The sequence below is a fragment of the Nipponia nippon genome, unplaced genomic scaffold (genome assembly GCF_047370975.1).
Source record: "Nipponia nippon isolate SJK-2023a ecotype South Korea unplaced genomic scaffold, ASM4737097v1 scaffold_9, whole genome shotgun sequence".
Classification (NCBI taxonomy): Eukaryota; Metazoa; Chordata; class Aves; order Pelecaniformes; family Threskiornithidae; genus Nipponia; species Nipponia nippon.
This window is the reverse complement of record NW_028262413.1, coordinates 33,530,811-33,554,907: the sequence shown is the minus strand read 5'-3', so window position 1 is coordinate 33,554,907 and position 24,097 is coordinate 33,530,811. Positions and strand designations below refer to the sequence as shown.

General features: G+C 40.1%; 1 protein-coding gene across 2 annotated transcripts in view; it reads right to left on the bottom strand.

Moving 5' to 3' along the window:
* The window catches only part of ALDH1A2 (aldehyde dehydrogenase 1 family member A2), a 59,100-nt gene that overhangs the window by 8,764 nt on the left and 26,239 nt on the right, over positions 1-24,097 (bottom strand). For both annotated transcript variants that reach the window (XM_087744492.1, XM_087744491.1), the window contains exons 4-9: positions 22,521-22,650; positions 16,320-16,381; positions 13,439-13,567; positions 13,193-13,306; positions 3,689-3,791; positions 576-760 (exon numbers count right to left, since the gene is read on the bottom strand). In XM_087744492.1, the coding sequence (XP_087600618.1) occupies positions 576-760; positions 3,689-3,791; positions 13,193-13,306; positions 13,439-13,567; positions 16,320-16,381; positions 22,521-22,650 (723 nt within the window). The remainder of the gene's footprint in view (positions 1-575; positions 761-3,688; positions 3,792-13,192; positions 13,307-13,438; positions 13,568-16,319; positions 16,382-22,520; positions 22,651-24,097) is intronic.

Here is a 24,097-nt window from a genome sequence, read left to right as displayed (position 1 = left end):
AGTCTTCTTAAGGATGTGTCCCCTTTTGTATGTGGCTTAACTCACATTCTTGCTAAGCAATCTGGTTTATAAGCACAAACAGAGCAGATGATTGTTATTTTTTGTCCCAGGTTAACTTCCTGAAAATGGTATAAGCCCAGCTGGTTATTAGTGGCAGGAACATTTTCTAAAGACCTATTTCTAATTCTGCCCATCTTTTCCTTAGAATTCCTGGCTCTCTAGTGGTCTACAAGCACAGCTACGGTTGTAGACAATTCTTGAAAGTAAGTGCCCACAGAGACTTTTGAGAGCTTCCCACAGTTTACAGTTGTATCTTGGAGGCTGAAGATCAGAATCTTGCTGTTAAAGCTGGGAGGCAAACTTATTGATATTTAAGATGAGAGTTCTTACTTAACAAGAAACACCTCTGAGCTGCACAGATTATCTGCTCTGCTACAATTTTAATCTGTAAAACGTTTATCATGTCAGCTACCCTGGACGGTGAGTGAATATGTACTGACTGACCTCTGTCCTAGTAGAGTTTAAATGCTTCCAGGCACCTTCTGGGCTGTAGAGCTGAAGCACTATTCCTTTACCTGTGGACCTTGTTCTGTAGTTGGGTCAAAAGGACTCCCCACAACTCTCCTCTTTGCACGTTCTACGCTTCTTCTAACAAACTCTTCATAGATTGATTCTTCCACATAAATCCGTGAGCCTGCAGTGCAGCATTGACCTTGATTGAAGAAGACCCCTTGGTGAGCTTGTTCCACAGCATAGTCCACTAGAAAACCAAGACAGCATATGTTGCTCTGAAACATCGTTGACACATCCGCTATTGCACCAGTGTCATGTGTATTACATAGTGCCACCAAAACTTCAAAGCAGAAGTAGGATTTGCTTAAAAAGAAAACAAAACAGTGACCAAATCAAAACATACTATTGTTGTGTTGGGTCATAAATGAAGATGATTAATTTCATTTTGTGTCGTAATCCCTGTGAAAATATGGGGTTTTTAAGCATGTCGAAAGTTGATTTTTTTCCCCATTTCTTCCACCCTGGACACAGCTATACTGGAAGGATACTGGGAGCATTACAACTGTTTCAGAAACACTAGACTGCAAGGGACCACTTGGGACTTTAGGCATCGTCCAGGTGAAGAAGGGTCCATAGGTAATAAATTCCACATGCCATCTTGTGACACAAGCCACAAAATATTGCTCAATACCCCACTGCAAAAATTAAATCAAGACAGTGCTTTAGCAGTCTATAGGGGTAGGGTATGCAAGAATAATTTCACCAATGTCTTATTGGTGACAACATGTAATTTATCAACATGTAATTTATCAACTAAAACTCTTAAGAGACCCTAGGAAGCGGATTGTGCCCCACATTACAGAAGTCTGTCTAACTGGGGTCAGTAGAGGAGGGGAAAATTTGTCTGTGATCCCAAGTTTGCACTTGGTTTAGTACTGCATATGTGAGAATTACAGTCAACCAAGTACTTGAGAGAATTTGACTTTGATAATAGTAAGACCTATCCTTCCCAAAAAGCCAGATTATTTTTCTGCAACACAGAAACATCTTCTTGGCCTATACAGGTGACTGGATAAGGCTTTAAAAATATAGGTCAATTATAGAACAATCAACTCTTGATTTCTACTCTAACTTCCTTGGAGGTACAACTAACACATCCACTATCCAAGCAGGAGAGAGGATCCAGTCATATTTAGACATTCAGAGCTAAATTCTCCCATTGGGTGTAATAGCTGACTAGACAAGAATATTGAATTCATCCCTAACCAGTGATGCCCTGCAGCACTGTAATACCTCTGTTATCAGCTGTAGCACTTTGGAACATTGCTTAAAGTACAATATTTCATGGAAGAAACAAAGCAACAGTGCTTTACTTTCAGCACATCCTAGACAACTCCATCTAACAGAAATGTCTTATTCTGCCCTCAGTGTGGTCTTGAAAAAAAATTATATGGGGTGTTCTCTGGACCACATTCAAATTTTCCCAGGCAGCTCCATGGAGATTGAAAACACTAGTGGATAGAACTGATTAACTGATGTTTCTTCCTCTATTGTTAACACAGTTTTTCACCATGAGGGGCTCTAACCATTCTTCTCTGTTTTTTTGGTGCACTCAACTTGGCACACGGTGTTCCTCAAACAGAACAAACAGCTCCTTTGGAATGGTGAGCAAATTGTCTGCTGTTCTTAAATAATCAGAGCTTTGAAGTCTGAATCTCAGGTTAAGTGCTGGTGGCTGTAATTATGGGAAGACCAGAGAGATTTAGTGTGATACACTGTGGAACAGACAGTCCTGAAGAAGGCTGTGCTCTCCTCTGTGCCCTGTTATTCCCCTGTTGCCTGCAACTTCTCCCCAGGTCCTCAACCTTATTTGGCAGATACGGCAAGTCACAGATAAACTACAGCTCTGTGTGGCAGCTAGGAGCATTTGTCCTTCCCCTGTGGAAGGCCATAACACAGACCTGCCCCCAGCATATATTACTCTACTAGAAGCGTTCAGGTGATCCCATCTGCGTTAGTAGGTTAGGGACATTTGAGATGTGGGGATTTCTGGTGGGAGATACCGATGAGTAACCGGGGTAGAAGGCGGTAACATCTGCATCTGTCTCCAGTTGGCAGGATCCTTTTTAGTTACCTGGATGACTGTGGCTGTAATTTAGACCCCCAACTTGGTAAAACATTTCTATGTAGACACACTGAAAGTTCTTAAGCTTTCCCTTGTCTTTCAGACATTGGTAAGTTTTGAAAATGGATATAGGATTGTAACCAACTCTTGTAATTCATGCTATTCAGAATCATTCTTATATTCACTTTCCCCTTTTAAATTAAAAGACCAAATCCTTATATGTCTATTTGTTTGGGGTTACAAAGTTCCCAGAAAATGCATTGAGTACAGTGTGCCTGCACACAGCCTGAAACAATAGCTCAAAGCAAGGTGTGAACTGTCCCATTCATCTTAATGGGGTGTTAACTTCAAAACCTCCTGCTGACAATTTAGACAGCAACATTTTTAACTATTTCATTGCCGATCATTTAAGCAGAAACTTCCAGTTTGTGTTTTTATCCTATCCTAAACAGCTGTCCTCTACCTTCTCAGGTGCCAAAAATCTCAGCTGCACAACATCATCCAGCTGCCAAAATCTTCAGCTCCCTGCTGACAGTGGCAATGAGGATATTTCAATACACAATTCTTCAATTGGGAAAATTTTAAAATTTGAATTATCTCCATTTATACCTACTATCAAAACAGCTTAACAAAGGAATACTGCACTGGCTAGATTCGCAACTCAAGGGTAAATTAAGGCTCTCCCTTTTTATATTTGCCATGAAGCAAGAAAAATCACAGAATTTCCATATTTAAAGCGCTAAACCACCTTGCTGCAGAGTTTAGGATGACAAATGTGTATGGGACCATGACTGTGAATAACACCGTTTCTGTATGCTTGATTATAACTTTTTTCTGCTTTCTTGTTGTCTATGAATCTGTGGGTTCAAATGTTGTCTTTTCTATAAGAAGTATCACACCTTAGGCTGCTTCTGTAAGATTAAAAAGTGCAATTAGATACAGCTATATTGGTCCATTTCACTTTGTAGGAAAGATACGCCCTAAAATGAAAAAAAAAAAAAGACACCACACAAACATGTTTTTAAGAAAAATATGGAAGTGCTGACTTACAATCAGCATCTGCAAAAATAATGTTTGGGCTTTTCCCACCCAGCTCCAGTGTAACTCTCTTCAAATTACTCCTTCCAGCTGCTTCTTGGATCAGCTTCCCAACCTGAAAGGAAATGGAGACACATTTTACAGGGAATGTAGTCATACAGTTCACTTTAACAGCCAATGTTGGCTATCACTGGAACAGAGCTTTAAATAATCCAGCAGGTTCTTCAATCCAAACAGATTCTCATCAGCAGTGGACAGCTTTCCAGTTTTTTTTCTAGAAATTGAGAGGGGATAAAGCACAGCACTAAGTGTTTGTACCCTTCATCCGTTTGTATCTATGCTAAAACAGCCTGGGGCTTTCTTTTAGGGTGCTTTAGGAGGGCTGAATTAAAAATCTGAAATTGGTGTAACTAGAATTACTTCCATCCAAACTAATGGCATGTTCACAAGGTTTCAGATACTATTATTAAGAGGTTTAGTTATATGATTTTTAGTGGAAAAAAATAGATCTGATATCTGAGTATGTGTTAAGCATGTATTAAGCTTATTACTATTCATTAGTAATAACTGCTATCATACTTCTGTATATAGTCCAATGTTAGCTACTCCAGATGATCACTGCTTTTAGAATTTATTTCACTTTTACTACTTATAGTTACTAAACCGCTAGCCAGCCTGTTTGTAGGATGGCATGGGTTCTCCTCAAAATACAGTTTTCAGTGCCAAAGGTTTAACTAATTTGACCATGAAATCATGATCTAGAATATGTCAAATTCTAATCAAATCATCAGCCTTTTCTGCAAGATTAACAGCACATAGCAGAATACCAAGTGGGGCAAGAAGTTGCAAAAGCATCATCCCAGAACTTACCCTCAGCTGCACCACGATAATCTTACTATGCGTTGAGGAGGTCAAAAGCACCTCCAAAATGTCTTTGTAGATTGTGGGGTCAGCTGGAGCAGAATGTAGCCCTGTGGCTGGAGCAGCCGCAAATTGCAGATCTCGCCAAGGAACATGAAGGTAGATTAAATGGAGTAGCAATCTGACAGCTACATGTTTGATGTGTTTCCACATCAGTACAGTTGGAGAGGCAGCTGTGCTCCCTGTAAATTATCCCCTCCCTGGATCAATGAATCCAAAATAGATTGGATTTTATACTGTTGCAGTGTAACTATGCCCATTTTGCAGCTAAGGAAGTAATCACAGGTAGATTTAGGCCCCTACATGGTAAAACACAGGATTAAAAGTATTGAAGCTTGAGAACCTTGATAAGTGCTTTCTTTTAACTGGGGCATGTTTTAAGGTCACACAGAAAGTTACATGTGAAGTGAGATGGGAGTGAGTCCAGAGCTGGACTTTTTTCTCCACGTAGTACTCTGGTCTCTCTAGCTGTCTTCTATTTCTAAGGTAAGGTGAGTGAGATTCCCTGCAGTAAAGGGTTAATGGATAAGAAGCTGAACCTCTTAGAGAACTGAAGGCAGTCTGCTGGAGAAAGTTAAGTCAGCACTGGAGTAATCAGAAAGCAAATGAAACAGAAACCAGGGCCCCCACAGAAAAAACAAAGCAAAACCCCCACAGGATAATGAAGGAATTGTCAACCACTTCATGTACCTTTCTGATTAGCTGTTTATCTGGTGATACCACAGTCGAGTGTGACTGAGGTTATTTAAAAAAAAAAAAAAATTAAAATTAGCTTCTTTACCCCTGTATTGGTGGAATGGAGTGTTGATATTATCATGAAATTCCTTACATATTCCCTTAATTGGAGCTGATTTTATTGCTATGTTTGAGTGACAGCCAGAAGTGAACATGAAAAAGAAGGACCCTTTCTGCCCTCCACCCCCACCACATACATCGAACACGTCATCTGGAAATTCCAGTCTCTCGCACTTTGCTGAAAATGTACACTGGAAACCAGTGAGAGTGCTGTGTTTATAGCCAGTGCCAGCCAATGCCATTCACACCCTTACTGCCTTGAACCTCCCCCTCTCAAAGAACGACCACCACCTATTTCACCTCAAAAATCCACAGAGAGCAGAACAGACCAAGGAAGCCGGAGCAATGCGTCCAACCCACCGTCTTTCCACCTTCCATTCTACCACTTTAATGTCAAAACTCTTTTGTCCATGTAAGTAAAGATTTTGAAAGGGTTTTATGCAAACAAGTGATTGGCAAGTATGCAAGTCCAAATATTATGTATATGACAAATATTAAAGTCCAAAGGGCTTGGAGATGATGGTGTTGATTTGGAAAAGTATGATCCAGAGTATTGTTAATACAGGGAGGTGGTTGTCCTGTTTCCAAGTATAAATTTAACAGACAGCTTCACTGCGTCCCTCCCGTTAGAAATCAGTGTAGACATCAGGATGGTAGGGCTCACGCTGCTCAGCATTTTTGTTCACTGTGCTCCTATTGTGCCTTATGCACTTACAGGTTGAGAAAAGTCTTAGGGAAGGCACCAGCGCTGTGATTATTTAGTGACAAAGGCAGCCTTTTGTGACTGACCCTCTCTTTATGGAGAAAGACAGCATGAAAGGGATAAGTGATAGTGTTGCAATCTGTATGGCCTTTCAGTACATGCTTCCTGTGGTGTCTCTCAGCTATTCTCTGGGAGCTCCCAATAGGCAGTACAGCCTTGCGAGGGAACACTGGAAGAGAGGACTCCCCCACAGATAATGGAGCTGTGCGATTATTCAGCAGGAATGTTGGCAGAGAAAGCCCTGACTCCCCATCCTTGTTTTGAATAGGCTTCAAGATTGATATCAGGAGTATCCCTGGATAGCTTGTGAAGTACCATAACCTTGTAAGCTGCATGGAGGGCGAGGCAGATGTAATTTGGCCCATCTCAAAGAAAACAATTTGTTATTCAGAACAACAACAACAAAAAAGATTAAAGAAGCATTTTGTGGCACCCCTGTGCAAAAAAGCTATTTGAAGAATAGTCCTGGAAGGGTCTGTTTCTGGGCTGTGAACTGTATGACGTTAGGCATTGAGAGTGTATTGTGATATAAAACGTTTGATTGTTGCTTATTTATGCTTTCTGTGTTGGGAAGTTTAATGTCTCTTTCAAGAGAAGCCTTATGCAGTCACATTTTAAATAGTGCAGAAATTCAAAATAGCCCGTTGCCTTTCATGGTCCCTTAATTTTCTGTTTGCAGACAGAAATCAATGTTTCTAAACGGTATGGATGGGTTTGCCTGTTACTGTTAAAGCACTGGAAGTTTCACGAGTCAAAAGCAAACCTCCAAGGTTTCTGATACTTCCTCTACAGCTCCATCAGAATGTCTGGCGTCTCCTCTGCTCTGAACCTTCCTTTGATTGCAGATACACATTAAGTCATTAGGGAACACCTGAATGTAGGGGAACAGCAGTCTAGCTGAACAGCAGGTAATTTTCTTGCACACTGCCACAGACAAGACTGTGAAGGTAAGACTCCACAGGAAGCTATGTAGATTAAAAGATTCCAGGAACAGTGCAAAAACTGACAGAGGAGACGGTCATCTTCAGTTAGGCATTTTAAGTAACCGGGCTGCCCATCTTTGCTCTTATACCTTTCTTGGGATATTGAGAGAATATCTGAAGAACAGTAAGTGTTTTAAGTTACAAGAGATTAAGTTTTGGGGAGATGGTATCATCAGACAGAAATTTGCTATGTTTTCTGGAATTGCAGTTTTCTCTCTCCAGCTATCAAGGCACTGGATGTCAGTGTTTTGGCAACACTGTCAAACCCATGCTGCTGCTTACTTAGTCTGTCTGTTTTTTTTTTTTTAATTCCAGATTGTATGCAAAATCTTTCCAAGAAACATTTTAGGACTGCATGGCATGTTCAGGGTGTGTCTCCAGCAAAGACAAGTGAATTTTGAAATATTGACATGAAGAAGAGCAGCTTTATTTGACTGTGCAATGCCCTGTGTGAGGAGCAGCCCTGAAAAGAGCATAGTGAATAGTGCAGCACAAGTAAAAAGGCAATCCCAAACAGAAATTCCTGGAGAGAATCCTAAGCTATAAATGGCTTGTTTGTTTCTTGGGTTAAATCCTAGCCCCATGGAAGTCCATGGCTAAACTCATGTTAACTTTGACAGGACTGATACACCACCCTATTTGTTTCAGTTTTAAGAAGGCAAATCCTTTTGACATGTATCCTATAGGCAAGAGGCACAACAGTTGTCCAAGGACAGCTCCCTAAATTCTACCAAAAACACCAAGGAAGGAAAAGGGAAACGGCTACTTTTCATTCAGGAGGCTCAAGCTGTCCAAGATATGATGAAAAAGATTCAGCAGAAGCAGGAATGAATGATAATGTAGCCTCCCTAAATCCTCCTTACATTGAACAGGGCACGTGCGTAGCATGGTAAGCTAACAGACTTCCCAGAACAGGTCAAATCACCTCTAGGATTCTTGTTGCTAAAGTAGAAAATGCCAGGATGTAATTCTTCATGATATCCAAAACCAGCAAGAGATTGTGTGATCCAGGAGAGCTGACACAACTCATTGCTTGTGCAGTAGGTAGACATTATGTCTACATCATGCATTGTGACATTCATCTCACTTCGGAAATGAAAGGAGAATCCTGCTGAGTAAATTAGGATCAGTGGTAATACAGCTGTTAGCTACAAACATTTGTTTGGCATGAATCAATCTTGACTCTCCTGTAGTTTGCTTTGATGGTCTCTCTAGTATCTTGTTGACTAATGATGAGATCATGGTTTGTTAATCTAAGTGCATAAAGAAAACATTCTGCCAAGCAAAATGCAGACTCTTTTGCTGGGGTTTATTGCAGTTGTTTATAGACCTTTTGTTTACACAGGCATCCAAACCAATTTGTTGGATATTTATTTGGGTTACTCTACAGAACTGCATGAACACAGACCTGAATCCTATCTTTAATCTGTCTGCATTTTAAGGGGTCATAGTTTGAACAAAGTGGAAACCAGCCACTTAGGATACATTTCTTGTTGGCCAGGGCTTCAAATGTTTTGTGTGCTATCTGTAATTCTCATCTTGAGAGCGTTTAACAACTGGAGAGAGTTGTAAGCCACTCTGATTTGGAGGTAACACATTTGTTTTTGAACAGAAGTTATTAGAACTCATTAAACTTTTGCAACAAGCAAAATACAATTTTTAATCCAGCCAGTGCTTTAAATGCACATATTTTTAAATGTGTAACTTCTTGCTCTCCATAATCATCTCTAATCTTAAGCCAGAACATAACTGCTCCCAACTATTCCATGTGTACCAGGAACTCATGGGTACGCAGTTCCCATTCAAATGGAGCACACATACACAGACATGGCCAGACAGCTCACAGCAGTCAAAATGGCTGTATTTGCAAAGCCTGTAACTGAATTCACAGATTTGAGTGGAAATAAAGGCAAATGAAGAGTAAAGCAGCTTCCGATGGCTGCTTTTCTCTGCTATTTGAAGGCCTCTCACCTTTGCTACTTAGCAAAAGTTCTTTCAGAAAATGAGAGAGTAATATGAAGAAGCTCTCTGCGTTTCTGATATGGGTAAAAATTGTCCCCCTCATCAGCACTTGTCTTGGAAATAAATAAGGTCCGCTGTTCATTTAACTGGGGAAGAGAAGAGACTTGTATAACCTCTCCTGTACTTCTGAGCTCTGCAGCCCAACAGCAGACACATGGGTAAGCCAGACATCCTGAGTTTCGATCTGTTCTTAAGGTCAGAAAATATAAATGACTGAGTTTTATTTTAATTAAATTGTTGCTAGTAATTTTTTAAAAGGAACTCAAATAGACAGGAATACATGCAACAGTGAAGAAGCTGAGGCAGAGAGGGACAGAGTAAAAGGGAAAGGCAAGTATAGTGAACAACTGGGAGAGTGCGGGAGATGATAGCTGAGCTTTACAGAACCACTCCCAAGGTCCTGGAGAGTGAGAGTTTCACCCTACAGCTAGGGACCAGAAAGATCAAGGAGAATACAGTAAAACGTAATGAGATATTTAAATTGATTATGGGCTTTCAAGGGAAGGTAGGAAAGGGATAGGAGCAAGTGTTGACATGGTCAGATTGGCTGGAAGAAAGATTGGTTTTGGCAGTTTAAGTTTCATCTGATTGTGGAAGATGAGGAAAAAATGTGTCAGTGAAGCCTGAGAGGAGATTGCCGTAATTAAGGAGGATCATGGATTAGCCCTGGTTCACTAAAACCAACACAGTAAAAATAAACACTTTTGTTAAAATGCCCATACCAAACAAGCTGCTGGAGAGTATGAACCAAAGCAAGCAGAGAAGCCAAGAAAGCTGCTGGAATCTAAGAGGGCACAATATTTTTAGGCTTGCTTTCGTACTCAGTATGATTTTCTTTCTTTCGGTGTGACAGTTGTCAAAGTGAAATTCATAGCCTGCCGGGTGTCTGCAGAACCCTTCCTAGTGAGCTGTAGAGGGAAGAGTTTGGAGAGCCATGCACTAGGGGGCTGGGAGAGGAGGTGATCCATGGGAGGGTGTTTCGTAAGAAGCAGGCAGGCTAAAAGGGATGAAAGAGTTGGCAGACTACTCTTTTAATGTGCGTGAGCTAACCCATAAAAGGAGGGGTCAGAAGGAAAGAGGGAGAGAAGTGGAATCAAACAGTGATGGTACCACAGAAAAAGAGCTTTTTATGATTTTTCACATATTATTTGGGGGGGAGTGTGTGAAAATTAAAAACTAGTACTTAATTTTCGAAGCACTAGAGAATCTAAGAAACAGAAAAGAAATAGTGCAAACTGGACCAGCATCATAAATTAGAAATCAGTATCATAAATGAGAAATCAGTATCATACATGAGAAATCAGTATCATAAATGAGAAGTCATTTATGTGTTGGCATTGCATAGGAATGGGCTTGAGGCCTCCGGAGTTTCAAGAGGTCCTGGACCAACGCATGGATGACAAGGCCATTGGTTGCTATTAAATACAATTGTCCACATGCACCTTCAGGCTCAGAAAGTCTTTAAATTGTTGATTACCAGAAGCTGTGAGGCTACAGCAAGGAAAGGATCACTCTACACATGCTCTCTTCTCCTATAAGCATCTGTTACTGGTCATGTTGCAAGATAAGGTGCTAGGCTGGATGGATCTTTGGTGTGGCTATGTCAGGCTTTACTGAGTTAAGGTCATGAACTTGGCCTTTTGGCTCATATTTCTATGGATTGGGTTCTACAAATTTGGGAAAACATTAGCATTAGATTTTTTTGTAGGAAGAGCAGCCTGTTTTCTGCTTTTAAAAAAACTTTGCAGGAAACAGATAATAATAGCCTGATTTTGGTGATTTTTACAGGCAAATGGGGAGTTTTCATTAGCCATAAGTATATACTTCAAAGGTAAAGAATTTATATTTTTTTCCAAAAGAACCTCATGGTGAAAACTTGAGAAAAACCTGTGCTTTGGACATCTAAACTTGAAGATCTTTGCTTTTGTACTGTTAGGTTTTATCATTAACTTGTTCAAGTTGAAAGTATTAACTGCCTTAACTAGCACCTGGATGAAATGGGGGAATGGAAGTTAATGTCATGGCATTTATATATCTGATGGCTATTGGAAATCCACATCACTGGAGTGTACAATTGACACGCCTCAGACAAGACCAGAGAGACAAAATATTTCCATTATTATTTCTTTAGAAATTGAAATCTGTTTTGGAGAAGTCAAAGACACTATAGTATAGCTCATATCACAGCATTGTGTTTAAAATGTTACAATGTTGACTTGCTGTTACAAAAATTCAGTGTTACAGGAAATCAGAAACAATATGGAATAGTTTACGCTAACTCTGCATTAAAACGTTCCATCTGTTCTTGCTTTAGGTTCTTAGAGAATTGCTTTTTCATCTCTGTAATGCTTTTCACTTCCTATTAGTAAGGCTTTTAAAGGCAGGCACTGAGTTAGTATAAAACCCACAGCTTTTGAGTTTAAACGCCTATTAAAACTAAAGCTGTCTGGAACTACAATAAAAATTTATTTTGGCTACAAAAGACAACTTTGAAACCTAACCCATCTGTATTTTTCCTCCTCCAAACAGTGCAACATCCTGTATAATAGAATATTTATCTTAAACAGAGACCACATATCTTTAAGAAAACAATTGTTTCAACTTAATTTATGGGGGGTAATCAGCTCATATTAAAGTTTTCAATATTCCAGGATGCTAATATAAATTGGTTACAGGAGATGTAATGACTAGAGTAATTCCACAGAATAATCTGAAATCTGATGTTGCCATTGACTTGTAATGTAACCTGTGTATATTATAATCTAAAATTGCCATAAAAAAATTTGTGTACAGGCATATAGTAATTGCAAAACAACCGTGTGTGTGCAAATTAGGCATATGACTGCAGCTACACTTTACTGGTAATTTAGGCTCGTGTATGGTGACTTCCAAACTCGATTACAGGATAATTCCACCAGAATAATTTATTTGAAATAATTGAGCTGGTCTCTGCAATCCCTGGGCCCACCAGGGAGATACCCACACATATCTATTAGGGTTGCTCAGTCAGTCAATTTATCAAGTCAAATCAAAAACAAATTGACTCACTGGAAGAGCAGTATCCCTGGGATGCATAAAGCCTCCCACTGCCACGAGTGGGAGTCAAACATATCAAAGAGAGACTGGATCCCTGGGGTTTAGCTCCCTCCATACAATAGTTTGTCAGATTTTGAATTGAAAAGGGCCGGGTTTAGCACTCTCTAAATATAACCAGCCCTGAAACTCCCACTGAGATTCCTTTCTGTCTGCCTTCAGACGATGAGATAAGGCCCCTTCTCCTGTGACTTCAGTCTGGAGTACCTCTATCATCCCCACCCCAACCCTGATAACAGCCGGCTTTGCACATATTTGAGAGCAAGACACGATCTGAGTTTTGAAGGATTCGTTACTCTTTATGCAGATTACAGCCTTCGTCTTTAGACTGAACCTCCTCTGTAACACCTGCATCAGTGACTCATAGCAAGACATTTTGGCGTGCAGGAGACAACTGACTCCCTTCATCTTCTGGCCAGCTTCTTTTCATGTTGGGAACAGACACCTTGGACAATCTCCTTTTCTCCCTGCACTCCGTTTTTAGACCTCTTCCTCATCCTCAATATACTGGAATGCAGCATCAAAGTTGAAGTACATTTGCCCCAATTTGCCTCCTTCCTCTCCCCTTTCCCCCAGGTACGCCAAGATACACAAAATTATGGATGCTAAAGCAGCATTTGTGTGTGCTGTGATATACATGGGATGTTCTGCCTACTTGCATGTGATTCACATCCTCATAAGCCCACAGGAAATCCCAGCAATATTTTTCCAGGCATATCTCCTGTGCTGAGGTGCCGAGCACAGCAGGGGCCAGAGGAAAGGAGCCATTTCTACTTTAGAAGTACTGCGGTACATAAGTTAGCTGGGAAGAACAGACCACTGTTATTTAGATGTAGCTCTTTCACTCAGTGACAGTGAGAAATGTAGCACGAGGACTTAATACTATCTCCTTAAGTATGTAGTCACATTTTACAGTAACATATCCGTGAATCCTCTTACCTCAGTGGATCCAGTAAAAGCAATTTTATCAATGCCAACGTGAGATGCTATGGCTGCACCAACAATTGGACCAAATCCTGGCAAAATATTGACAACTCCTGGTGGAAAGCCAGCCTGTCAAAATAGGAATGAATGAAGGGAAGCATGATTTATGAGAACTGACAGAGCATGTTAAACCAGGCATGTGCTGGTAGTTCCTTCCCCACAAGGAGAGACAGAGACATTATTCCTGTCAATTATTCTTACCTCCTTGATGAGGGCTCCCATATAGAGAGCGCTGAGTGGTGTTTGTTCTGCTGGTTTAATAACTACTGTATTGCCACAGCACAGAGCTGGAGCAATCTTCCATGCAAACATCAGCAGGGGGAAGTTCCACTGTAGGAAAAAATAAAAGTTGATAGATGGAAAAATATTGCAGTGGTGTTTTGTTTGCAAGATGTCAAGCTGCTACCTCACTTATTTCTCAGGCTGATCCTCAACATAAATCTTTCCCAGCACAAAGCAAGGATTTTTTTTTTTAATTACTGCCATTAAGAAAGCGACAACAGTGACCTTTTAGTTCTTTCTCTTCTGTTCAAAGAAATACAGCCCCCACCCGCAGTCTTCATAAAAGAATCTTCTGTTATCTGTTAATTTTTTTAGTCACAACTTTTTATTTCATTTACTGTTTTGCAATTGGCACTTTTAATTCCCCCATGACAAATAGTTCTTGCTTCTTATACATTTGGAAAGAACTGTTTGTTCATGCTGAAGCATTTTTGGATGTGAATTTCCTATCCATGCATAAATCCTAAGATATAAAATTTATACTCAAAATTATATAATCCTTAATTGATGGGATTGCAATAAAAAAACCCATAAATGTCAATGCTCGGTCAAAGCATTTCATTTTCTTGAAAACTTCTTACTGAGCAATTTATATGGAAGATGTTAAAAGAACAGTAAAAAACGGGTTGAGAAACATTGTTTGCTGATATAAAAGTTTGTATCATCATTAATTTCAACTTCATTTAACTGCAACAGAAGATGTAGTGAATGATATTAGTTTGATGCACAAACAAGTTGTGGATAAAGCTAAGAGTAACAAGCCTTTCTGCATCAAGGCCTGATCCTAACAGGTTAAGTGCACAGTCCTGCTGATTTCAGTGGAAATGACAGAGTAATAAAATAACTGTGTTTGCACAATCACTCTTATAAATGCATATAATAATCTCTTTTGGAAAGAAAGAAGAAAATATCAGTCACAAAGAGTCAGCCACTGGCCAGAACATGTTACTGCCTGATGCGTATCAGCTGCCACTCTCACGGACATCTCTCTAGCCCCTGGCTAGCTTGAAAAAATACACAACTGTCTTTCCTTCACTGAACACCCAATTTTTTACTCCCTCAGTTGTTTATAAACTCTGGAGACAAAGTGATGTTTTAATTCCATCTCCAGTATATAAACCTGGGAGGGGAGCTATAGGGCCAACAGTGTGCTGACAGCCTGCACTTCTAATGGTATTGCAAGGAGAGCTCTGACGAGTTTTTATAGGGTAGTATATAGCCCTGTTTATGCTACAAAGCTGCCGAAGAGCATATGTTTTGATGGAAGCTAGGATGTGAAAGAGGATGAGGAGTTTAGTATTAGGCTTGCTGTTTAATTTTATTTTTGTAATAACATATTTGCTAGTGTAATGGCTAAGTGCATGCAGCGGCCCAGGGGCTGTACTCTGTGCCTAGTAACTGTGGAGGAAATATGTAACAGATTAGCAGTAGTGGTAGAATAGATGCATATGACAGCCATGTTCAAGTTTTGGAGGACAAACTTGGAGGAAGAATGAACAAGTAAGGTAGATGGCTGTGTACCCTGAACAAAGAGTTCTACAAATCTAAACTAAATAAATCCTGCTTTTGGCTTGATCTTCAGCCTGTGGCCAAGTTTCTTCAACAGATTCATCAGTTAAGCTCAATGAGACAAGCCTAAGAGATGTCCAGCAACTTTGGGGCTAGATGTTGGGGTTGTCATTTTGCAAATGCTTATCCATGAGCTTGGCTGAAGAATGGGGACAGAGCTATGGAATCATTCGTTCATAAGGACCACTCGTGAGGCAAGTTAGGCGAGTGCGTAGGTGTTTGCAGGACGGGTGTAGCCACAGATTCTCTGAGTCGTTTGCATGTTTCTCTGAGTTTCTATGGAGTGCCAAACACAATAGCCACCCCTTAACAAAGACATGAAATAACAACAAATATAAATAGGAAAAAAGGGCTTAACATTGTTAAAGTAATCTTTTCTGGCTGCTCCTCCTTTAATGGAATTGCTGCATGTTGCTGTTTAGTGGCTTTGTGGTTAACATGAACAAAATAAAAAACAACATCAACAAAAATTTCAGAGAATGTCCTGATTAGTTCCCCAGTGCTTTGACAAGGAAAAAAGCTTCCACACAATATTGTAATAGCTATATGTGAGCCTCCCATTGAAATTTCTGCCAAAGCCGGTTAACTGGTTCTTCTGAAAACGTTAGCTTCTCAGTGTAATTCCCATGCAGTGTTCAGCAAGAGTATATTACGGATATATTTTGGGGTGTGGGGGGAGTATTAGATTTGATGAAATGCTGTGTTTCTCTCTCATAACAAATAAAACAAACATTTCATGTCTTTTATTAGCTACACAATGTTAATTGTAATGATATGTCTCCTGGAGTTTCCTTTTCTCCTTCAGCCTTGTAAAGAAATAGCAGGAAAGAATGGAATTAAAATGCATCACATTCTCCCAGGAACTGAGGAGCCTGTTAAATCACAGTAAAAACTAAATAAATAAAAAGACTACCACAGCAAAGCATCAATTTTCCGTAAGTTGTGTGAACATCCATAACCACTGACAGCATATTAACACTGTGTTTTGCTTTGCTTGTTTTAATCATGAGAATTCTATGACTTGAGAACTTAACTCCTAATAACAGAGCCTAAACCCTATTAGCATGTTCAAATAAGCATTTGCAGGGAGGCTGTTAAAGATATGTCAACAATATGAGCTCAGCTTTTTTCGTAATGGAAAACACACATAGCTGAGGACCATGTTTTATGTGTCTTTAAAGAGAGCTGGTTCAAATGAAAATAAATAGAAAGTGCTAGTAGAGATACTCACAGGGATGATCTGTCCACACACTCCGATGGGTTCGTGTCTTGTAAACGTAAAATAATCTCCATCTGAAACAGATGAGCATGGTTACTCTCAAGTGCAGTTTGACTTGGCAGAACAAAAAAAAAAAATAGAGGGGGGAAAAAGCTCTAAGGATCAGCCTTTGATGGCAGTAAAAGAAATAAAGAAGTCATGGAAGTGTTTTTTCATGAGCCAGCATGGGAAACCTAGGTTCAGGAGCAACCTTATTGTTCCTTCTGTAGAACAAAGGAAGCAGGCATCTCATCAGAAAGTAACCTGCTTTGTTCCTTGGGAAAGAAGACAAGCTGTACCGCACAAAAAAGGGCAGTAGCAAGGAAGGCACTTACTAGCCTCTGCTGATTTCAGGGTGAGAGAAGAGAAGGAAGAGTCACAAAGGCAATTTCCTGAAAGGCAGGACTGGGACAAAGCAATATAAAGGTATATATACAAGCAGATGTGCGATAATAGAGTAACGTACATCTCCCTCATCTTCCACTGAAGACACAGGCAGTTTCAAGTAATGGAATGATATACCACACTCTGTAGATGTGGAATGAAGAAGGGAAGCCAGTGACTGATGTGTAATTGAGCATAATTTACTGCAGAAGACAACACTAAGGAGAATACTGGGGTCATCGTATGGCCATGCTCTGATAGCTGACTTGTAGAACAAGGCCTGTATCAGAAATGGCCTCAAGCTAAATAGGCAGTCAGTTTAAGTTGACAGGGAAAAGTTGGATGCAGCTAGAAAACAAGACATCAGAGAATAAGAAAAGTTTTCACAAACCTTTTGGGCAAGGTAGAGGTGAATAAATAAATAAAGGGACCAAGTCAACGGAAACCTGGAAATTATGGGTTTTCTCACTGGACTTTTGACAGAAATAAGAATATGGACTAAGAGAGATCCTAACAACAAAGATGAAGGAAAAGCAGACTGCATGTTCACAAACAGCAGGTGTGGATGGTAGGAGGCTAAAGGGAATTACTTAATTAACTCTCTGATCTGGTAATTATTTTTAAGGTCCTGATGAACAAAAAATGGCAAAAAGCTCCAGGGATGAGCGGTATCATTAATTAAAGTGAGTGCTACGCTAGATCTGCAGTCCTTAACTAAAGCACTGTTGAGCTCAGGGCAGCCTGAGTCAGGTCATGAAATAAACAGATCTGTGATTTGGGGTCAGGCCTGTGGTCTGTGGGAACCTTTCACATGGCCTGGCCTGCTCAGAGCGGCAGGCCTCTGGGCTGGCTCATTTTGCACAGCTGGTGTAAGTGACTGTCATGGGGGCTGATGGAGTTCATGCTCTTTCACAAAGCTGCACGGTTGTTGCTGCTTCAGCACTTGTCTGTGGTCTGGGAGTACATGCTGAGGTTATACATGCTGTGATACGACGTAGGTTTCTTCCTGATTGATAAAGAGCAGGAAAATTACCTGCTCTGTGTGGGGACCGGTTAAGGTATTGTCTAACCATCAGCTTTGTTAGTGTGCTTGGCCTGCATCTGTGCAAAGTAGATTTACAGCACTTTTGTACCTAAATTGAGTCTTGTAGCTGTATAAACTAGCCCAGGCTCAAACCGCCTCTGAATTTAGGTCAAATGTTTTTCAGTGAGGCTACAGCTGAGGGAAGGGCATGAGCTGAATGTGCCCCTTGGCCTGTAGTGCTTGGTCATTTAGAAAAACTTGAATCTTTTTACTTAGGAAAACCATTTCAACTAACTATGTGATAATGATGAGAAAGTTACCTAGGCCCAATCACAGGAGATAATTTCCCAGGATAGGAAATGGTCAGACGGAGGAAGGGAGTAAGAGAAGGACAGCTTACAGTGCTTTTGCTCCCATTGTCACTGTCCAACGCAAGGGTATGTGCTTTCCTTCACATGGTGTGAGAGCATGCGGGCAGCTGTGGCCTCTACCCCATTCAGTTTGGAGCTGCCACCAGCCTTGTTCAATATCGGAGAAAGACCTAACTTCACAACTGAGAGTACATTTTGGGAACCTGCTGCAATGCCCTGTACTATACATCTGGTAACAATAAATGGGTTAATCCATAAAGCTTCTTGGGTTTAAGTAAAGACTTCAACTTGAATTTGGTTAGAAATAACCCATTTTCAGGACTGCTTATTTCTGTACATCTACTTTACAGGATTTGCTCAGTAGAAACCTGAGCTAGAGTACCTAATACATCAGCTGGGGGCCAGATACAGAATAATTATGAGAAAGGTAACAATAGTCTGCAACCAAGACAAGGGACAGAACAGAGGAAGTAAAGGAGGGAGGGAAAGAGAGAAAAGAGATTCACATCAGGAAAAGGAGGAAGAAAATAGTTGATCAGTTGGTTTGCTCTGCACTGACAAAATGTCATTGCACCGTTTTGATCTCTAGATGCTTAACAACTTCCCAGTGGAGATGAGAATATTTGTTTCACAAATTGAGATGATCAGTTTGATTTTCTAGGTTATCTTTCACAGATGCTAGCAGTGGTTCACAGACCATAGGAAGAATCATCAGACCAGACAGAAGTAAAGTAGAAGCCAAAATACAGAGAACTATATACAGGCAAAACTGTCTAAGTGCTCAAGAGGCACATAGAGGAGTCAGCTAAAAATACCAGCTTGTACTTGGTAGTACTGTGAGAGGTGGATTCTCAGCCAGAAGGACGGTGACAACATAACAGTAACACAGTTATGTTAGCACTGTCTGACTTTAGATTGTCACTGCATAATCATTACCACATGTCTGCGTGCTTCATAACATAAAGTTATAGATAACCTGAACCTGCTTGCCAAGTCAGGCAAATGGTGGTTAATTCTACCGAATGTAGGCAGAACGTTCTTTCTGCAGAGCAATACCTCCCATGCAGAGTTGCTTGCCCTGCTTTCTTCCACTAGACCCTAGGCAGCTGCCCTTTTTGACACCTACTTCCAAAGTTCATCATCCACAGACTTACTGTTAAGATCAGATTTTTGAGATTGCTTTCTAACAATATCTTTGTGAACATACAAAGAACATACGCTATGGAGCATGTCCAGAGGAGGGCAACGAAGTTGGTGAAGGGTCTAGAGCACAAGTCTTATGAGGAGCGGCTGAGGGAGCTGGGGTTGTTTAGCCTGGAGAAGAGGAGGCTGAGGGGAGACCTTATTGCTCTCTACAACTACCTGAAAGGAGGTTGTAGCGAGGTGGGGGTTGGTCTCTTCTCCCTAGTAACGAGTGATAGAACGAGAGGAAACGGCCTCAAGCTGCGCCAGGGGAGGTTTAGGTTAGATATTAGGAAAAACTTCTTCACCGAGAGGGTGGTCAAGCGTTGGAACAGGCTGCCCAGGGAAGTGGTTGAGGAGGTATTCCTGGAGGTATTTAAAGAACGGATAGATACGGTGCTTGAAGACATGGTATAGATGGACTTGGCAGTGATAGGTTAACGGTTGGACTCGATGATCTTAAGGGTCTTTTCCAACCTTGACGATTCTATGATTCTATGATTCTATGATACGTGACTTGAAGTTATTCAGAAGCTTCAGATGCCTCCGGACAGGCCAAAGATGTATCTAAGAGCTGCCTTGTCCATAATGTAAAATAAGCTGTTACCATGACAAAATAACTCAAGACTGATGAAGTGAGTCACTTTTTCTGACCAGTGAGCATAGAAAGCTCCTCTTTGCTCAGAAATTAAATAGGAGACTTTTAAAATGTTTTAGAGTTTGAAGATGAGTTTATACAAGTCATGCTAATAACACTTATTCTAAGATGCTGTTGCTGATAATTGTTACTCTTATCCTTCTACTAGCTGGCAGCCAGAAGAACATTGCCTGAGAGGGATCTGACAGTCTGATCCCACATCCAATCTACAAATTTGTCTTAAAAATTTGTTTTTTAATATTCTCAGCTGATGTAAACTGGCATTCTTCAGTCCTCACTGATATTAATAGAGCCAGATCAATTTGCAGCTGCTTAGCACCTGGCCTGAAGATTTTTATTTTTTAATCAGAAAGAAAGCCCCATTTATCCAGGGATCTCACTTTGGGACAGCAATACCTTCCACAGATGTGTTTGCTCAGATTTCCATCAGGAGTCTCTGCCCCAGATATTATATTTGCATAACAATCATAATACAGTCATATGCCTCATATAGCAGGACACAGCAAACAAGTGGGTGAGGAGAGCCGAGTTGGTTCTTTAAGCTATATCATATCATATATTGATTTAAAGAGGCATTTTTGCTTGCATTCAGTTTATTAGTTTAACAGTTTCTAGTTTAGCCTCATTCTGTTTTAATTTAAATCATCAAGGCTTTACGCCTGGGAGCAAGCAAAGGGCAGTCTGAAGGTTTTAGCAGCTCTGGGACCAAAAGGAATGTGACTGTAAAACGCACTGTTCTTCTTCTACTTTTCTATCACTTGGCTATTTTTATTTTAGAGGAAAAGAAAACCTCAACAGAAACAGATGAAAGATTGGGAGGTTTCAGATTTATAGCACACTGAACAGAAAGAGAAGGCGATTTCATGTGGTTTTTATTTTCGTTTTGTTGTCTTGTTTGGTTTCCTTTGCTGAGCTGATGGTAAGTGAATGTAAAGAGCACCATTGTTTAACACTGGCCTTGCTCTGAAATAGCTTTATGAGAATGACAAATTTATGGTGTGAAACTGGAGGAATACAGAGGAGTGTTAAACCAAGAGGAAGGACTAACTGATACCCTGAAAATCTGTGAATGGACTTATGATTCTACACTACTGATAACTGTGTGTGTTAGCACCGAGCTTTGCATTTAGGAAGGCCTGCTGAACATGTGCCTTCCTCTCCCCCAGTGTAGCCCACCTCACTGAAAAAAATAAGGGTTTTCATCTGATACACTTCTTGAGGACAAGAAAAAGCAGAGAATATTTATTCTCCTTAACCTAGCAATGCCTTTTGGTGACTGACCTAAATTTTGTGTACCTGTGGGGCTAGCGAGTGAGGAGGCGGCATTCACTGCCCAGGGAGAAAGGGATTAGGGAACAGGAAATTTGCTGAATATATGAATTTATGGTGCGCTCTGCACTTTTGCATGTTTAAATGTGAAGTGCAAGCCGCAAAACCAGGATTTATGAATCTCAGCCTAAATGACTGTGGAAATCTTCAACACTCTTTACAGGAGAGTCTACACTTGAAATATTAATATTGTCGTTTCTTCGGTGAAAACATACTAGTGATGATAAACATCAGTCAGTACACACTGCAATTTTAGTAAGCTGAAACACCATGATGAGTAACGCTGCAATAAGTGTTCCATGATCTGTTTTCCTCCTGAAAATTTTGGGGCCACATTGTCAATTTATCTGCTTGCCTAACCTCGATAGTTTTGTGCTTTGCTGTACAGAGGCAAGCTAGTGTACTGCAGATATTGTGTTACATAATGTAATTTTATGGAAATAGATAGGCAACAGCAAAGTTCATTTATTTGTGAGTGTGCCTTCCTGGTCTCCTTCAGTAAAGCGTAATAAACATGCATGTGCAATGAACAGAGTGCACCATGAAGCCAAAAAAGAATCCATAGAATACATGTTGGTTTTCCTTACTGTTTTTCCAAAGATTTATTTTATGCAGGTAAAAGATGAGTACGTTTACCTTAATGACTGCACCTGCATAAAATCATTCTTTGCTATCATGTGCCATTTTGCATAATTATAGCAGTTAGTACATCTAGTCCAGACTGCAAATGAATATGTTCGCAACAGAAAACGCAGCCTGTATTTGTTAAACAGCTGGGAGGGAGGGGCAGGAGGAAGAGACTTGTTAATAAAAATAATAGTAAGGATTTTTTCCTTTCTTCTCTCTTTAGCAAAAAATAAGAGCAGAATAACTAATTTCCCAGTATTCATAAAGATTTATCTCATACATACAATATAAAACTCATATACATACAATATAAAACATACAATATAAACCAAGATTTAAATGTAGGTATTGAGCTATCTCCTTCTCAGATGGACACATGCAAAAGAAAGAAGACGCTCTTTGGGATGTGCACGTAGGGCAGAACAATAGCAGGTCATCTAGTCCAGCCCTCGCTGACGTTTCAACATCTGCTTCAGCAACATACTACATGCTATAAGACCAAACCAAGGTTCTCTTCTACCTTTCACGAAGCTGTAATCTATTAAGCCATTTGGCCATGAGAAGGTTTAGGTGCGTACCTGTGCTTTAATCCCCCTTACCTACAGGAATGGTCATTCCATGGATTTTGTCTGCCCAGCCGGCGTAATACCTCAGGGTTTTTATGACTCCCTGAAGATCTACGTAGAAAGCTTGCAAGAAAGGTTTGCCACTGTTCAGTGATTCCATAGTCTAGAGGACAAGAAAAAGTTAAGAGATATAAACACAGCAGCAGTTTTAGTCTATTGTACTTAAGTATTCACTGTCTTAACAGCTCTTCAATCATGACAGATTTTAATGAAGACCAACCAGTTACGCCTTGGCATAGTCTTAACCCACAAGGTTCAGAACAACTATCTGATCCCCTTTGTTACTTCTTTTTGCAAATGTGAACAAAACCTATTTTCCTTAAAAAAAAATCTAGTTCCTTCTGGAGTATTCTGGAATGACTATGATTTTAAGAACGTGTGCGTGTGTGTGCATTTGTGTGTCTGTCTTGTGGGTTTGTGTGTGTATCCACATGCATGTACATGTGCCTGTGTGTGTTTTGGACCTGAAAGCCACTGTGTTTGGTCCAGATATATAAATGCTGAATTGCTTTAATCGGGAGCCAAGATAAAAATGCCTGTCAAACTAGGTTCTGTTATGTTAATGATAACAGCTGAGAAGGGGCTCCTTGTAACCCCATATTAATGATCTGAATCCATAAAGAGAAGAATGGACATATCCCTCTTTGTATAATTGATGTGAATATAAAAATTTCTCTATATGGCTGCCAAGACTCCTGCTGAGGTCTGAGATATCTATACTGTACAGCCAGTGTATTTATTGCCATCAAATAAACAAACTCTCCTCTAGGGAAGCTCATAAATTAACAAGCTAATGTCCTTATTTTTAAGTTAATATTCCTATTTTTAAAAGTATCTTATAAGCTATCCTCTTAGGGGTTCCTAAGACCATTTAGCAAAAAGAATCCAATAAAATATCCTAAGATGTTGAGTAGCTTAACTCATTCTCAATAGCTGTCTAATAGAAATCGTTAAGAATGGGCAAAGGACGCCCATGTGTAACACACCAACCATCAAATGAGTTTCTATAGAGAAGAATGGAGGCCTAATTCTGCACTGACTTATATCCCCAAGAGCAATTAATGGCATTGCCTGCAGTGCAATTCAGTAAAGAACTTGGCTCCAGAAATACAAATCGAATGACAGGCAGAGTAAACTTGATTTGCTGCGCACTTCCTTCTCCCTGTGGCGATTTTACAGTATACACTGGTGGTAAGATGATTTAAGTGTTGACAAAGCTGGAATTAAGATGTTCACCAGCTTAGTTTAAAGCACTTGACATGCGGAAAACAACATTAACAATGCCACCGTTTAGATGGCTTCATATGTGAGCGAAATAGTGCAATACCCAGAATTCATGTTACCAGTCGAGTGTCAGTAAGCATTTCACCTGCCATTTCATTAATGTCTGCACAAATCACTTCACTCAGTCTTCCATTTTTTATTTTAGAAAAGTTACAGGTGTGCATAACAGGTATACATGTGTGTGCACACCCGTTCATTTGTCTGATGTCCAATTTAAAGCTCATTTGAGTCAATTGGAAGATTTGTTGACTTTATGAGCTTTGGAT